This window comes from Colletotrichum paranaense (genome assembly GCF_030867605.1).
Source record: "Colletotrichum paranaense strain IMI 384185 chromosome Unknown Scaffold_19.1, whole genome shotgun sequence".
In the NCBI taxonomy this organism is placed as follows: domain Eukaryota; kingdom Fungi; phylum Ascomycota; class Sordariomycetes; order Glomerellales; family Glomerellaceae; genus Colletotrichum; species Colletotrichum paranaense.
The window spans coordinates 65839-81594 of record NW_026848977.1 but is presented as its reverse complement, the minus strand read 5'-3'; the positions used below and the strand labels follow the sequence as shown (position 1 = coordinate 81594).

The window sequence follows — 15756 nt, the reverse complement described above, 5'->3', positions numbered from 1 at the left end:
TTGTGCTGCAATAGAGAAGGTTTGCGCGTGTAGCTATCCGAAATGGACGAAGCAAGAGAAGCCGGCTTGCGTTTGTAATCTTTGATATGCTTGAATTAGATAAACACCCGAAAAAGCTGGTAGCTATATGACGTTGACATCCGAAGCTCGACAGGCTCTGATTCTTTACATTGCAATATCGATCAAGTCCTTATACCAACGTCTAGCTTGGTTTTTCTGTACCAGAACTTATCTTACGGTTCACTACACAACAATCTCGATTACTTCAAAGCCTCAAACCACTCTAGCAACCTGAATAACACGTTCGAGATGCCCGCTAGCGACCTCAAAGGCGTCCTCGTCGCCCTAATCACCCCCTTCACCCCCAACCAGAAAGAAATCGACACCGCTGCCCTCGATGCACACATTCAACGCATGATCGCCGCAGGCGTCCACGGCCTCGTCCCTGGCGGCAGCACGGGCGAATTCACAGCCCTCACCACCGAAGAGCGCAAAATCCTTGTCAAGCAGTCCGTCGACTCTGCTGCTGGCCGAGTCCCCGTCGTGGCGGGCATCGGCGACCTCTCCACCGCAAAGGCCGTCGAGCATGCCATCTACGCCGCCTCCGTCGGCGCCAGCGCGCTGATGGTTGTCCCTCCGTTCTACGATGCGCCCAACTTAGTGCAATTGAAGGAGCTGCTCAAGGAGATTCACGACGAGTCCAAGTTGCCGATTATGTACTACAACATCCCCTCCGCCAGCGGCGTTTCGCTCTCCCCTGAGGAGATTGCTTCGCTGTCAGAGGTTGGCGTCACGCATCTCAAGGATACTTCCGGCAACGCGCCCGCCCTTACAGACATGCTCTTCACCGAAGCCACCTCCTCTAAAGTTACCGCTTTCAACGGCTGGGACACCCTCACATTCTATGGCCTGGCTGCAGGCGCAAAGGGCTCCGTGTGGGGCGCGACAAACATCATTCCCGAGCTATCTTCACAGCTATGGGAGGCGTTGGGGGAGAAGAAGGACTTGGTGAAGGGCAGGGAGCTGTGGGCCAAGATCTTCCCGATTTGCAAGTTCCTCGAGGCGCCTGGCGACAACTACGGTGCGGCTGTGAAGACGGGGATGGAGTTGCGCGGGTGGAAGACGGGAGGTATGCGCAAGCCGTTTAAGCTGCTTGAGGGGGAGAGGCGCAAGGAGCTTGCACGGTTGTTGAAGGATGCGGGCGTTGAGGTCGTTGCGTAGAGTGCTTTACGAGAAGATAATTAGAAGTAAATGTTTGACCAATGCTTAGATCGCGTCTTGGTGGCTTCTTTGTTCAATATCTCTGAGTGCCATCGCAGGTTTCAACAAGGCTCAGATGTGGTTGGGATTATGCACAGAAATTGGCACGCTAAAATTACCACCGAGTCTCTTCGGACAAATATTTCTACGCGGCTTCATGATGCAGCTTTTTGGCCAATCTTATCGCCGCCCTAGCTCCAATTAGAGGTAGAGGAATTGTTGTTCGATGGGGGAGCTCGCATAGCTTTCTTGGGAAAGGTCGGGACCTTGAGTTCTAAATACAGAAGAGCTCCACACGCCATACTTGCACATCATTCATCGTCTACATCATAAAGTCTCCTGATGTAGATATTCACCTCGGAATGGTTTTCATCATGTCCGGCCAGCTCAGGGTCCAATCACCGGTCTCCGTCCTCTTTTCCCATACACTCTGGGCCAGAACACTAGGCTTATCCGTACCAAATATCACGCCGCTATTATCAATTGTCTGAAGCACTTTGAGCCCCCTCTCTTGTAAATCAGGCGTTGTAGCCTCGCACGCAGCAACGAAAGCTGCCCACCCAATGCTCGTCGCAAAGTCGTGATCGTCCGCTGTCTCTTCGAGGCACGGCTGAATGAAATCGAGCGTCTTACGTACAGAATCCTGAATTACCATGGCGCTCATGTTGTAGACGCGACGGTAAAAGTAGATGATAAGTGCCTGGTGCATGGCAAGCGTCAAGGATCGGATGAGAGGATGGTCTACGAGCTTCGTCTCTTGAGTGACGAGTTCCCGCGGACGGCTTGGCCCACTTTGCATATCCGACGATCCCAGTGACCAAGACCAGATATTCTGCTCCAATTGTTTGATATGGCGCGACAAGGCCACTGAGATGCGGTGGTCGTACATGGCCATGGCTTCCAGCTTGGTCTTTTCATTGGCGAAGCTAATGGTCTGCGACAGCAACGTCATCAGCGACTCTGGCACCCCATATATTTCTGGGTACATCGTTACAGGCCAGTGGCCAGAAATGTCGAGATGAATATCCGCGTAGCCCACCTCTGCGGGCTTCTCCCGTGACAAGTCGAGGTCGGCGCCGAGAGAATCTTCTGCAATACGAAACTTGCGGAGTGACACCGCCATCTCGGTTGCTGCCTGCGCTTGGGATTTTACAGAGTCTATAGCAATGTCCGTACTCTCTGCAATGACGCGAAGGTGTGTGTAGACATGGTGTAGTACGCGGACGTGGAAGGATTTGGGCATCGCAAGGCCACGGAGACGGATTAGACGTTCGGCATCGAGCAGGAAGATCTTTACTGCGCGGGATCCATTATAAAGAACCTGAATGGCATTAGAAGAGTCGACTGGAATCGTGGGTTTCAGAGTGAACTCACCGATACCATGGCTGTGGCAAGAATGGCCATAAGGATCTCGTTGTATTTGGCCTGACTTGGCTCATCAGATTCGCCTTGTAAAGCCTTTTTGAGATGTGTCTGAGCACTCTTTTGATAATTCTGTCCAATATCTAGCCACCGTGTGGTTGACTTCTGGCTTTCTTTCTTCGAAGATTGATGCATATGAAAGGCACTCTTTGCCAGCAATGTACACAAGATACTGTGACGGGTATGCGAAGTGGTGTTCCAAAGCGACAGTTCGGCAAAGGTTTCCAGAGCGCAGGGGAGGAGCCAGAGCTGCCACGGTGATATCCTCATACCCTTGACCGACGATGACGATTCCATAGTCTTATAGTATCGTAAGAGGGAAGCTGCATGTGATGGCAAGCATGGTTCGGTACCCGGCATATTATTAGTCAAGGAGGTAGAAAGCTTGCGCGAGATCGATAAGTCTTGCTCGTCTGTCGAACGACTGGTCGGTTCTTCTGTATGGTTTTCCTCTCTTTCATGGTTCTGGTGTTGGGTATTTGTATCATTAGCTGGCCCAAGCTCGGTATGAGCCATTGCTGGCGTGCGCGGCGATAATGGCGAAAAGAGGAGATCTAGTGCAGAGTTGTCCATTGCCATCATATGAGACAAACTTCCGGACCCTTCGCCGTGCATCCACGGCTGGCTCATGTTATTGATGATACCTTCGGTACTGAAGTTGTCAAACGGTCCAGGTAAGAAATATGGCTCCATAGCTAAAGAGTTATCGTCAACGGACCAAGGCTCGATTACAATATCCTCGATATCTTCATCGAGCTCGCCATTCATCGTCTCTGGCAAGGCATCAGATTGCGAGGTGTTAGGCGAGCTTCCAGACACAGAGGGCTGTAACGGCGAAGATCCAGAATCCGCAGAGCCATCAAAGGCCCTGAACACGCCAAACGGACCGGCTACATGGGCGTCGTTGGCATGGACGCTTTTCTCGTCGAGATCCAGAACAATGTCGCCGGCAGACTGGCGCCCCATGCTCGTCACAATCTCGACACTCATTGTCTTCCTCTCTTCCTCGGTGAAAAGCGGGTACCGGTAGGAAGTGCCGCGATGAGCATGCTTCTGCTCAGCGGAGCACAGGGGGTCCGGAATCCACAGTAGCTGGCCATCGTAGCCCTCACAGACGAGATTGAGGCGGCGGCAGGACGAGCATACTGGGCGGGCCTCGTCACACTTGAGATGGCGACTTCTGCAGGTGCGACAGCCTGTGAAGGTTCTCGAGCGAGGGACCTTCTTTGTTGGGGCAGTGCTGCTGGCAGTGGTCCTCGTTTTCGCTGTTGGCTTTCCTTTCGGGTGAGGCGGCTTTGCCCCGGATTTGGACCCTCTGGTGACCGAGCGGGCAGGCATTCTCGAGTGTGCGGCAAGGTACTGAAGTGCAATGCTGATGGTAAAGCTGTTTGATTGGATTTGGCACGTAGGGGATGATTGTAGTAGGGGAGGAGTAACACATCAGGCTTGTGTTCCCGATGGGCTGTTTCTCTCGTGCTCTTGCGTGACTTAAAGAGAAGCCGAAAGGAGACACGAGACGAATTCGCCGTTACGTATGCATCGATATCGGCGGGATAGCTTCGGTCAGCTGGGCGATAGGGATGTGGTTCATCATGCGTGGACAGTTCGGCGTCGTTATCCGTAGATGCCAAGTGTAGTCAGTCTTTGTTCGTGCCAAAATCATCTGGGAAGGTTTCCGCGACGTGAATCGGTACGTATCGACGCTAACGGGGTGGAGACTCCAGGGCCGATAGTAGGCCGGTCGATCCCGCTAGGATAATGCCAGATCAGTCACGAATATGAATCTCGAGTTTTAGTTATGGACTTTCCTTCCTAGCATCCGCAGACATATGACGGCGAGAAGGGAAGAGATGGGGATCTGACTGTAGTGTGATTGGATGTGTTGTGCTGTCTGAACACTGTGATGGAAATGCCTTCGCGAGAACTAAGGTGGTCCGTGGCACATACGTGTAAGTCGAGTGTTAGAACTGTACCTCGAAATCAAACCAAGTATTGCATCATCAATCTCCCTCTCGAAAAAATTCGCAGTACATGCGAAATAACTGACACAAAGTCGCAATGGCATTCAGGCACCCTGGGTCACTTACACTAGCCGCTATATTCCGACAGTGGCCTCGAGTTGTGGCTGGCGTGCGGACATTCTCGGCTACATCAAGCAACCGCGCAGCTGCCATCTTCTCGAACGGGCCTTCCAGGCCAAAGATAATGACATCCTCACTTCCCAGACCTAAAGTGAAGGGCGGTCTCGCAGAATTGGAGGAAGTTTTCGATACCAGAAGTGCGAACATTTCGGTCGACTACAAGAGGTCGACAGGTAACTAGTCAGTCAAATTCGCATGCCGCGCGCCTTATCTGCTTATCTTTGATGATGATGTGCTTCTGAAGTCTTGTCGATGCTGATGGCAACACATTCTTGGATCTGTATATATTGCGACCATCCTCATTGCCATGGGTAGATCAGTGAAGAACTAACGAATTACGCGTACTTCATGCATAAATTTGCCCAAATCGCCTCAATTCCTCTCGAAGATGACAATCCAGAACTCAACCGCGCCTCTGTAAGCCCAGTCATGGTCCGCGCCATCGCCAGCCGGCCAGCACTCGGAAGATTTCCATCGGCAGACTACGCAGACCTCCTCAAGACCGGCACCTTGAAAGCCGCGCCGCAAGGTCTAAATCAAGTCTTCACGGCAACCACAGGATCTGATGCAAACGAGACAGCGTACAAGGCCGTCTGCATTTGAAAAGGGACCAGGGAACCGCAGCCGTAGGGATTTCAGCGCCGCTGAGCTGGATGTCGTAGTGCGAAACCAAGCGCCTGGTGCGAAGAAGTCTTCAATAATGTCATTTTTCAAAGGGTTTCCACGGCAGTCTTTCTGAAAGTTTATCCACAACGAGGAGCAAGCCGATTCACAAATTCGATTTGCCGGCTTTCGACTGGTTTGTGGTTCCTCTCCCGCAGTTCCAGTACCCCCTCGACCAATTCGCAACTGAGAATGCTGCTGAGGAGAAGAGGTGCCTTGAGGAAACGGAGCTTGTGCTCGACGAGGCTAACGACACCGTCGCGGCAGTGGTCATTGAACCTGTGCAAGCCGGGGGCAGCGACAATCATGCGTCCCCTGCCTTCTTCCGCGGGCTTCTTGCGCTTAACAAGCGCAAGAGCGTGTTAACGATCGCCGATGAAGTTCAAACAGGAGTAGGTGCAACTGGCAAGTTCTGGGCCCACGAGCACTGGAATCTCCCGTCTCCGCCAGACATGGTCACCTTCTCGAAAACGGCGCAGGCGGCGGGTTTCTCTTCAGCGACGCTGGTCTACGGCCTGACAAGCCGAACCGGCAGCTCAAATACTTGGGTAGGCGATCTCGTGCGTGCGCTACTGTTCAAAGCGATTTATGGAGAGATTGAGAAGCACGGGTTGGTTGAGCAAACGGCGCGGATCGGCAGTCACCTGTACCGAGAGCTGGAGGCGCTGGCGGACAAGTACCCCCAAAACGTATTGAACCCTCGTGGCAAGGATCGCGGGACGTTCATTGCGTGGGACTGTCCGCGAGGGAGGAGGTTTTGGGCCAGGCCAAATCGAAGGGGGTGAACATGGGTGGCAGCGGCGATGCTGCAATCCGATTACGGCCGATGTTGGTGTTTGAGAGGCATCATGGTAGATTAATACCCGAGGAATCGACAATCTAGGGTACGAATCGAGACTGACAAGTAGCAATCGATAGCCGACATTTTCCTCGACGTCTTGGGAAGGGGTATTCAAGCGGCTATCGTAGGCCCAGCTATTGCCAGGGACACGTCTCGAACATGAATTAAATAATTGATCTATAAGCAAGACTCTCAAAGACCGTTCTCGAAGATAGAATCATACATTAGCACGCCCTTCGGTGGGTCGTCTGTAGTCAAGATAGCATCGCTAATTGGCAATTGGCGTCAATGTTTAAAAAAGCTGGAGTGACGTGATGGAGTAGCGCATTGTGTAATTCGTGGGGCAGCTTGGCAGCTTCACTGCTCTCGTCCACTGGAAGAGATTGGTAATCTGCTCCAAGCTTCAACCCCTGTTTGGAAGGCCAGCGCGAGCAGGTTGCGTGTGGTTTATATACTTCCATGTGATGCCTCCTCAGATCCTCAGGTTATCAATCGCCAATCTCAGCTCTCCACTCGCCTTTAACACTCAATTAGAAAGATTACAGCGCACAGGATAGCAAAATTCAGACACAATGGTCAACATCTTCCTGTAAGTCAACTGAAGCTCAGTGAAATAAGCCCGTGTAAGTGCTCCGTTCTGACAGAAAGCCTCCAGGACCGGAGCGACGGGCTACATCGGAGGCAGTGTCTTGTCTTTGCTCGCCAAGTCGCACCCCGAGTATGCGGTGAGAGCGCTAGTCCGCGACAGCGCCAAGGGAAAGATTATCACCGGCACCTTCAGCAAGGTCGAGATCGTAGAGGGTGATCTTGACGATGTTGAGACCATCACTCGGGAAGCTTCCAATGCCGATGTCGTTGTCCGTATGTTTTGGTTCTGCAACATAGCGGCCTCGTGAGCTGAAATCACTAACACAAATGCCAGATCTGGCTGCGTCTGGACATTTGAAGAGTGTTGAGACCATTCACAAGGCTTTGTCGTCCAAGTCGGCAGAGCAGAAGTCATGTAAGTCTGCGCTGCCTTTTTTCAGCCAGTTTATACCCGGGAGTCACGATCCATGATGCTAACATCTAAACGCAGCGCACTGGATCCAGATCTCTGGCGCCAGCGCCCTTGCCGCAGCAGAACTCGCCGACAAGTCTCGCAGTCCAGGCTCGGCGAGCGACCTGGTCTTCAACGACCTGACCGGTATCGACGAACTGCGATCGTTCATCCAAAAATACCCGAGCCGTGCCGTCGACAACTACCTCCTCAAAGTCGCCGCCGATGAGCCCAGGGTCAACACGGCACTAGTGTTCCCACCCATCATCTACGGCCGGGGACTCGGCCCTGTCAACCAGCGCAGCGTGCAGATCCCGTCGCTGGCGAAAGCCACGCTGGATCGCGGTCATGGGGTACGAGTCGGCAAGGGCCTGAGCCGATGGGGAAATGTGCATGTTGAGGACGTTGCACAGTTGATTGCCCAGCTTGTCGAGCGAGCTGCGGAGGCGAAGGGTGAGGCGGAGGTTTGGAACGAGAACGGACTGTATCTCACTGGTGTTGGTGAAATTGTGAGTGAAGATGAATCCGGGCCCTCAACTCCTTGCTTTGCACCAGCTAACATGAATGATTCACAGTCCTTTGGCGAAATCTCGAAATTGGTTGCCTCCGCTGCTGCTAAGAAGGGTCTCATTTCAAAAGACGAGGTGGAGGAAGTTGGACCCGAAGAAGCGAACAAGGTGCTGCCACACGGAACGGTGCTCTTTGGAACAAATGCTCGCAGCGAGGCACTTAGGGCTAAGAAGGTACTGGGTTGGGCGCCGACAGGCGAGAGTTTGGAGGAAGAGATCCCCAAAGCTGTGTCTTGGGAAGCTCCCGAGGTTCAGCACAGTGAGCTTAAGCGATGAACAGTCGATGCGTGGTCATAGACGGCGGTACATAAACCAAGAATAAAATGAAACTCACATATCATACAGTCTCAAAGCCGGGTCATCAAGTCAAAATTGGATAGGGTTCTTCATATGCTATCGTTTCAGAGAGAAGTGTTCACAGGCAGGCTTCGGTCCTTTCTGTCAAGCCGGACTTCGCTCACTATCTCAATGCTCCAATGAGGAATACCTAGTTGAAACCTTCGGGGATCGATTCAGCTTCAAATGAGGGACGAGTGCCTAGATTAATAGGGAGCATGCTCTGTGAATTGCAAGGTGGTGGTGGAGACTCAGCCCCTCATCTCCCCTCCCGAGACTCACTGCCCCTCGTTTTGATGCGCAGATTCTATGAGGAAGGTCTCCCCGATCATTCGGAGCTTCACTGCTCTGCCATGGTCAACCACAAGTGAGATCCAGAAGAGTCAAACATGCCGAATCGGTACGAAGATCTCAGTCGCTTCGCGGTCCCAACAAGATGAGAGTCTTGACGGCTTACTCCGGGAGGCCACCCGATGAATGTCTTTTGGAAACGCTGTCTCAATTCAGCTATCCCCCATTGCGGGGGAGGGGTAAGTTAGACCCCGCCTGGCAGGCTACGCCGATACTGAACAGATACAGCGTCAGGCAGATTGAAGCTGTTCGCGTGTCAAGGCCGAATCCGCGGGCGTTTATCAGATGATGGTTCGGAGTGATAACCTATCTCATGAAGCCTTACTACTTACTCAATTGATTCTGCAAACGCCTTCTTGGATACCAAGACTCATCCAAATTCGAGAACCTGATTCATAGAAGCTGGCCCTCATCACCATTCCAAGTCTGCTGATTGAACTTCTGAGAGAAATCAATCTAGTCTCAGTTCACGTTTTGACAACAAGATGGGAGACCTTTCAATTGTATTGACTGCGCCTAACGGCCAGAAGTGGACTCAGCCAACCGGCCTGTTCATCAACAACGAATTCGTTCCCTCATCCTCCGGGCAGACCATTCCTGCCATTGATCCAGCGTGAGCAGTAGACTCAGATAGTTCAACATGCTTCAAGTAAGATGATTTGCTAATGTCCCGCGGGTTTTCAGGACCGAAGAAGAAATCGCGAGAGTTCATGCAGCGACCGAAGACGATGTCGACAAGGCCGTTAAGGCCGCCGCTGCGGCGCTGAAGGCGCCCTCCTGGAAGGCGCTGTCGGCTTCAGACAGAGGCATACTCATGGCCCGTCTTGCGGACCTAATGGAGTCGAATAAGGAATTGCTCGCAACCATCGACGCTTGGGATAACGGTAAGAAATCCTCAAAATTCTACTCAACCTCAAGACAACCCCTGCTCGAGTCCAACTCTGACGACGTAATTACGCAGGCAAGACATACCAAGAGGCATTGACAAACGACATGGTCGAAGCCGTCGGAGTTATCCGCTACTACAGCGGTTGGTGCGACAAGATCTTTGGCCAGACGATCAGCCTGCCAAACAAGTTCGCCTACACCGTCCGCCAGCCCGTTGGGGTTGTAGGTCAAATCATTCCGTGGAACTATCCCATATCAATGGCAACGTAAGACGCTCTCTGTGACGATAGACTGAGTTGCATGTTGCTGACCCGTCAACCGCAAAACAGATGGAAGCTCGGTCCCGCGCTAGCCTGCGGAAATACCGTTGTTCTGAAGGCCGCTGAACAGACTCCCCTTAGCATTCTGGTCTTCGGTCGCCTCATCAAGGAAGCCGGCTTCCCGCCAGGCGTCGTGAACTTCATCAATGGTCTGGGTAAAGATGCTGGTGCAGCCCTCGTCTCCCATCCCTTGGTTGATAAAGTCGCGTTTACGGGATCAACGGCGACCGCGACCAACATCATGAAGATGGCATCTGCAACACTGAAGAACATCACCCTCGAGACGGGCGGGAAATCGCCGCTGTTGGTCTTCAACGACGCGGATCTCGAGCAGGCTGTTCGGTGGTCACACATGGGCATCATGTCCAACCAAGGGCAAATTTGCACAGCCACGTCACGAATTCTCGTGCAGCAGGATACATACGACAACTTTGTCGCGAGATTCATCGACGAGGTCCACAAGACAAGTAAAGTCGGCAACCAGTGGGATGCCGAAACCTACCAGGGTCCGCAAGTTTCGAAGCAGCAATACGATCGCATCATGTCCTACTTCCAGATCGGCCGTGATGAAGGAGCTACAATCAAGACTGGCGGCGAAAGGCCGACGCATCTGGGCGATAAGGGTTACTATGTTGCGCCGACCGTCTTCACCGACGTCAAGAGCGACATGAAGATATGGCGCGAGGAAATCTTCGGCCCTGTCGTCGTGATCCAAAAGTTTGGCGACGAGGCCGAGGCGGTGTCGATTGCCAATGACAGTGTCTATGGCCTCGGCGCAGCAGTCTTCACGACAAACTTGGAAAAGGCCCATCGCGTGGCTGCTGAGATCGAGGCGGGTATGGTTTGGGTAAATAGCACACAGGACTGTGATCCAAGGGTCCCCTTTGGCGGCGTGAAGCAGAGCGGCATCGGACGGGAGCTTGGTGAGGCGGGGCTTGACGCGTACAGCCAGATTAAGGCGGTTCATGTGAACATGGGCAACAAGCTCTAGATATTAGAAGCATCATCGCATTCAAATGCTTCGGCAGACACCACAACTATTCCTGTGGGATTTCTAAGGAAGATGACGCGATTCAGAAGGGATCTTTTCCCAGTTATTTTACTAATAATCCCCGCATAATCTCTCCCTCAAAAGTGATCCCTTACGTAAACAGTCTTACCGATCTCCGAGCGCGGTCATCGGTCTTCCGCCTACGTAGCTAGAGATAAATGAGCAACGCCTGAATCGCGGGGTCCCAGCGCTGCCCCTCGTTGTTCTGGCGTTTTGATAAACGGTTTTCAACACTGAACAAGCATGTTCACTAGAAGTCGCAACCTTGCCACATCAGTGATCTTTAGAAGGCCCTCTACAGCATTCATAACTCCTTCGACTTGCGTCAGAAGGTTCAGCCAAGGCTTTCCAATGGCTCAAGATGGCGAGCGCGCCGCTGATGGTGAGTCGTGAGCATCAGTGAGCCAGTGTCTCACAGAATCGAATGCGTCTTTAGCTACTCTGTTCTGACTCAATCCAGGCAAACCCGTCAACTTTGGCCTCGTACTCTTCCCAGCCTTTCAGTCCCTTGACGTCTTCGGGCCCCTGGACGCCCTCAACATGCTATCAGGCTCATACAAAATGAACCTCTACATCATTGCAGATACCCTAGACCCGGTGCCAACAAGGGTCAAGGACGCTAGCCACATCTCAAACTTCTGCGAGAGCGTCGTCCCAACACACACATTTCAGACCGCCCCGCCCCTTGACGTCCTCATCGTCCCCGGCGGGCAGGGGACTCGGAACCCGGGCATCAGCACCGCAATCGACTTTGTCAAGGAGCGCTTCGACTCGCTGCAGTACTTACTGACCGTCTGTACCGGCGCCGGAGTCGCGGCACGGGCGGGCGTGCTAGATGGGCGGAGGGCGACGACGAATAAGCTCTCGTGGGACCAGACGATTGCGCTGCGGCCGCAGGTTAACTGGATTCACAAGGCAAGGTGGGTGCAGGATGGGAATGTGTGGACGTCTTCGGGCATTAGTGCAGGCATCGATCTGGCATTTGCGTGGATCGGAGCCGTGTATGGGAAGGATGTTGCAAAAAACATCGCCAACAGAATGGAGTATACGCCTGTTGAGGACCCAAGCTGGGATCCGTTTGCTGACTTGTGGGGGTCATCAAAGTAAGGTGTATAGATATGCGTGGTGTTCATAGATGGGTATTGTGCAGGCCATTTTCAATGGCTCTGATCTCTAGATGTCCTTCATTGTTTTCTCCGCGTTATTGGCGCTGTGTCCATAATCGTCCTGGAGGCCAGTTAAGACCTGGATGGTTTCAAATTAAACCGAGGCGATCTAAGACGACACTGGATCCCAGATATCCCAGACTTTCCGGCCGCCAAACCAAGTCTCCTCCACTTGGGCTTGCAACAAGCTCTTCTCATCCCACTCCATATCAACCACAATGAAGTCAGCGCACTTCCCAGCCGCAAGGCTCCCCGTACGTTTCTCATCAAACACACTGCTAGCAGCGCCCCAAGTAGCGGCTGTAATAGACTCACATAGTCCAAGACGGAAGTGCTCGTTGAAAGTCCCGGTGAATTTTGGATCTCTTGCAGACCGTCTCGAAGCCGCAACGTATAAATTCTCCATCGGTGCCCACGGCGAGGTCGGACTATCACTGCCGATAGCCATCAAAGCCCCCGAGTCGGCGAATTCGCGGTAGGCAAATGCTCGATGACAACGATCTTCTCCGATCAGGCGGGGCCATTCAGTGAGGACAGCCGGGTCCGAATGGACTGGTTGGATAGAGGCTGTGAGACCCAATCTGCCTAAGCGAACTGCATCTTCTGGTGACACAAGTTCTAGATGTTCAATGCGGTGGCGGCGGCCGGGGGTGGTGTGCTTCTCGATGGCGTCGATTGCCATTCTAACCGCCGCATCTCCGATGGCGTGCAGTGCGACTTGGAGACCACCATCATTTGCTTCCTTAACAACGGGGTCCAGATACTCCGGTTCCCAGATTGGTGGGGGCTTGCCTGCCGGTGCGTAAGGTTCCGAGAGAAACGCCGTGCAAGCATCGATAATGCCGTCGCATATCACTTTGATACCGACAATACGAAAGTCCGGGCTAGTGGTGGAGTTGTAAACTTGGCTCAGCTCAATGGCGCGACGAACTTGACGGGAGTTGGCATGATGATCCGTTGTTGGCTTGATCAGCCAGTACGCGGCTACATGGATCGGGAAATCTGGCTGGGTATCCCGAATGGTGATGATCGCGTCCCAGGCTTCCTCATCCATTGCCATCTCCACCACGCCGGTATATCCTGCCGCATTATATTCCTTCACCGCAGCGATGATAGCCTTGATACGCTCTTCTTTGGGGGATGAGGAAGCTTGGTACGGCCAGATGATGGACATCATTGCGCCTTCATCGAGAACACCAGATGGCCTCCCATGCTCATCGCGATGGATGCGTCCGCCAGCCGGATCCGGCGCGTCGGCGACTCCAAGCTCTTTCAGAGCTGCATGATTACACCAGGATGAATGCAACGAGCTCGCATCGACAAAGATTGGGCGGGGATCAATATCATCGAGTAAAGCGGCCGAGACCCCATTCGGAGTCATCGAGTGCCTCCATCCTTTGCAGAGAATTGTTGGTAGATTCGGGTTTGCCTTGGCGTATGACCTAATGCTGGATCGGATGTCGTCTAACGTTTTGCAATTTGATAAGTCGAGTTTCCGAAGAGATTGCCCTAGTAGGAGGAGGTGCATATGGCCGTCGATGAAGCCGGGAAGGACTGTACGATGTTGCAGGTCATGGACCTTGAACCCCGTTAAGTCTGATGGTTCTATTTCTTTCCGAGTTCCGATAGCTGCAATCTTCTTATCTATTACCAAGAGGCTATCGACGAAAGTTGCTTCGGCATTGAGTCCTGTCCCGGCGTTGACGAGGACTCTGCCATTGTGAAAGAATGACCCTGCAAACATTACAACCACACAAAAATTCTTAATCCCAAGTGAATTTTGAGGTAGATTATAGTTGCTAGTTTCACTTAACAAAAATCGTCGCTGTGAGTTGTCTTAGTGAGACCTTCAAAGGTACTGATGATAACGTACAAAGAGGAAGCTTGAGGCTTCAATCGTTTACTTCTTGTCCGCAAATCTGCATGTAAGTTGTTTTGATGCAGGTAAAACTAATTCCAAGTCTCGTCACGTTTTCGGAGCCCTTGCTTATTCTTATAGTCTCAGCTAAGCCTCAGGTGCTCAATACTACTTATCTTGAGTTGCTAATGATTCCGAGAAAAGATCTTGTCAACAGAAATCAAAGTGGGTTTTCGTCATTTAGCGCTCGTCACGACTTTACTTCCCAGTTCACTCAGCTCTCATACCCCATTTTAGCTCCCGAATAGTCAAAAAGCGGGGCAAGACCTCTCCTCGACTTTCCTTCCCAGTCAAACTAGATAGCATCGTTCATAGCGCGGTTAGAGGAAGACCGCGCTCCGTTGGCTTCCGCAATCAGCTTCTTTGCCCTGATTCCCCCAACTCATCATGGCTCTCACTTATCGAGTCGTCGATTGTCGTCGATTGTCATCGATTGTCATAGAGATATTTGAGAATAAGTATGACTTGCTACTTGATAGATCGACCTTCCTTCTACTTTCGTCGGGCTGTCTGAGCCTGCATTTTGAGCAAGAAGGAACAGACGCTTAAGACCCAATGAGAAGGCGCGATTGAGTCAGAATTGAAACGCATGGAACAATCCAAGGGGAAGCGGACAACATAGATGTAGGAAAATTTTGAATGACAAAGGTATCGGTCAAGTCATTTCTAGAAAGATTTACGTCCAGCCCCAACTTATATGCAATCTCTATGTGACTTCGGTCGATCCCCCGGCCACGTGAACGCGACCTGAGTAAGGAAGAGGAGGTCACAGGTGCGGGGTCGTGACCAACCGATATTCAAGCAACCGTCATTACCGGCGTCTTCAAGCATACTCCAAGTATCAAAGACGAATTGATTACGAATGTAAAAGTAAAAATCAATCTTTACACCGTTGATTCTCCCAACTTTCGAAATATGTATCAGTCACAGATCACATTTACTTTGGATACGGTTTGTCCCTGGTGAGCGTCTGATTCCATCACAGTCTGATTTTTTACCACGAGCGAAAGTTGACTTCGGGGAAAGGACATACATTGCTAAGAAGAGGTATTCAATCACAAACATGGATGCGATTTAGCGATCTGACCGTAGGCAGATTGGCGGAGGCTCTCGACCAAGTCGCAGCTAGCCCCAATGGCAAAGATGTTTCCTTCACCTTGGTCTTCCGTCCGTACCAGCTCTATCCGGACTTCCCTTCAGAGCCGCAGGACAAGCGGCACTGGTACACAACAGCAAAGCATGATGCCTCTGATCAAAAGCAAGAAGTTTTCGAAGCGACAATGGGGGCCCTCGGATCTGCAGCCGGCATCAACTTTTCCTTTGGGGGCACGATGTCCAACACGCTTCCATCGCATCGAATCATCCAGCACTTTCAGGAAGGCAAGAATGCAGAGACTGCAAATCGACTAGTTGACGCGTTGTATAGCCGCTACTTCGAACGCGAGCAAGATCAAAACTCCAAGGACGTGCTGATCGAGGCGTGCGTCGAAGCCGGTATTCCGGAGACGGAGGCGAAGGCGGTTGTGGACGATGAAAGTGAAGGGAAGATGGAAACGAGAAACATGATTCGGATGGCCGCCATGGATGGCGTTGATTCGGTACCGTATATCATGTTTGAGGGCCGTCGGAGGGATCTCACTCTCATCGGGGCTAAGGAGGTTGATGAGTATGTCAAAGCTTTGCAGACCATCATCAAAGAGAGCAAGTAACGAAGTATACTTAGTATTTTTATTTCATTCAAAGTATGTAGGTAGGCACCCAGATAAGATAATTTTGGTCATCGGCTCCAGT

The 15756-nt window shown here is 52.0% G+C and overlaps 8 protein-coding genes across 8 annotated transcripts; 6 read left to right on the top strand and 2 right to left on the bottom strand.

Moving 5' to 3' along the window:
- Nucleotides 1-309: 309 nt before the first annotated feature.
- Nucleotides 310-1221, top strand: CPAR01_15322 (dihydrodipicolinate synthase; the record flags this gene model as incomplete). Its single annotated transcript, XM_060499571.1, has 1 exon — nt 310-1221. One exon carries the CDS (start codon nt 310-312, stop codon nt 1219-1221), a length of 912 nt encoding a protein of 303 aa, XP_060341571.1.
- A 391-nt stretch (nt 1222-1612) lies between these two features.
- On the bottom strand, nt 1613-4020 carry CPAR01_15321 (uncharacterized protein; the record flags this gene model as incomplete). The annotated part of the gene is made up of 2 exons (XM_060499570.1): nt 1613-2581; nt 2635-4020. 2 exons carry the CDS (start codon nt 4018-4020, stop codon nt 1613-1615), a joined length of 2355 nt encoding a protein of 784 aa, XP_060341570.1.
- Nucleotides 4021-4740: 720 nt separating this feature from the next.
- CPAR01_15320 (4-aminobutyrate aminotransferase) lies at nt 4741-6490 on the top strand (the record flags this gene model as incomplete). The annotated part of the gene is made up of 5 exons (XM_060499569.1): nt 4741-5003; nt 5068-5103; nt 5144-5414; nt 5540-6224; nt 6405-6490. The coding sequence occupies 5 exons, from the start codon at nt 4741-4743 to the stop codon at nt 6488-6490; spliced, it is 1341 nt and encodes a 446-aa protein (XP_060341569.1).
- Nucleotides 6491-6899: 409 nt separating this feature from the next.
- CPAR01_15319 (nucleoside-diphosphate-sugar epimerase) lies at nt 6900-8211 on the top strand (the record flags this gene model as incomplete). The annotated part of the gene is made up of 4 exons (XM_060499568.1): nt 6900-6916; nt 6983-7188; nt 7250-7330; nt 7406-8211. The coding sequence occupies 4 exons, from the start codon at nt 6900-6902 to the stop codon at nt 8209-8211; spliced, it is 1110 nt and encodes a 369-aa protein (XP_060341568.1).
- Nucleotides 8212-9107: 896 nt separating this feature from the next.
- CPAR01_15318 (aldehyde dehydrogenase) lies at nt 9108-10821 on the top strand (the record flags this gene model as incomplete). The annotated part of the gene is made up of 4 exons (XM_060499567.1): nt 9108-9235; nt 9307-9506; nt 9584-9776; nt 9840-10821. The coding sequence occupies 4 exons, from the start codon at nt 9108-9110 to the stop codon at nt 10819-10821; spliced, it is 1503 nt and encodes a 500-aa protein (XP_060341567.1).
- Nucleotides 10822-11124: 303 nt separating this feature from the next.
- CPAR01_15317 (DJ-1/PfpI family protein) lies at nt 11125-11988 on the top strand (the record flags this gene model as incomplete). The annotated part of the gene is made up of 2 exons (XM_060499566.1): nt 11125-11263; nt 11342-11988. 2 exons carry the CDS (start codon nt 11125-11127, stop codon nt 11986-11988), a joined length of 786 nt encoding a protein of 261 aa, XP_060341566.1.
- Nucleotides 11989-12156: 168 nt separating this feature from the next.
- CPAR01_15316 (amidohydrolase ytcJ-like protein) lies at nt 12157-13791 on the bottom strand (the record flags this gene model as incomplete). The annotated part of the gene is made up of 1 exon (XM_060499565.1): nt 12157-13791. One exon carries the CDS (start codon nt 13789-13791, stop codon nt 12157-12159), a length of 1635 nt encoding a protein of 544 aa, XP_060341565.1.
- Nucleotides 13792-15032: 1241 nt separating this feature from the next.
- CPAR01_15315 (uncharacterized protein) lies at nt 15033-15674 on the top strand (the record flags this gene model as incomplete). Its single annotated transcript, XM_060499564.1, has 1 exon — nt 15033-15674. The coding sequence occupies one exon, from the start codon at nt 15033-15035 to the stop codon at nt 15672-15674; it is 642 nt and encodes a 213-aa protein (XP_060341564.1).
- Between the last annotated feature and the right edge of the window lie 82 nt (nt 15675-15756).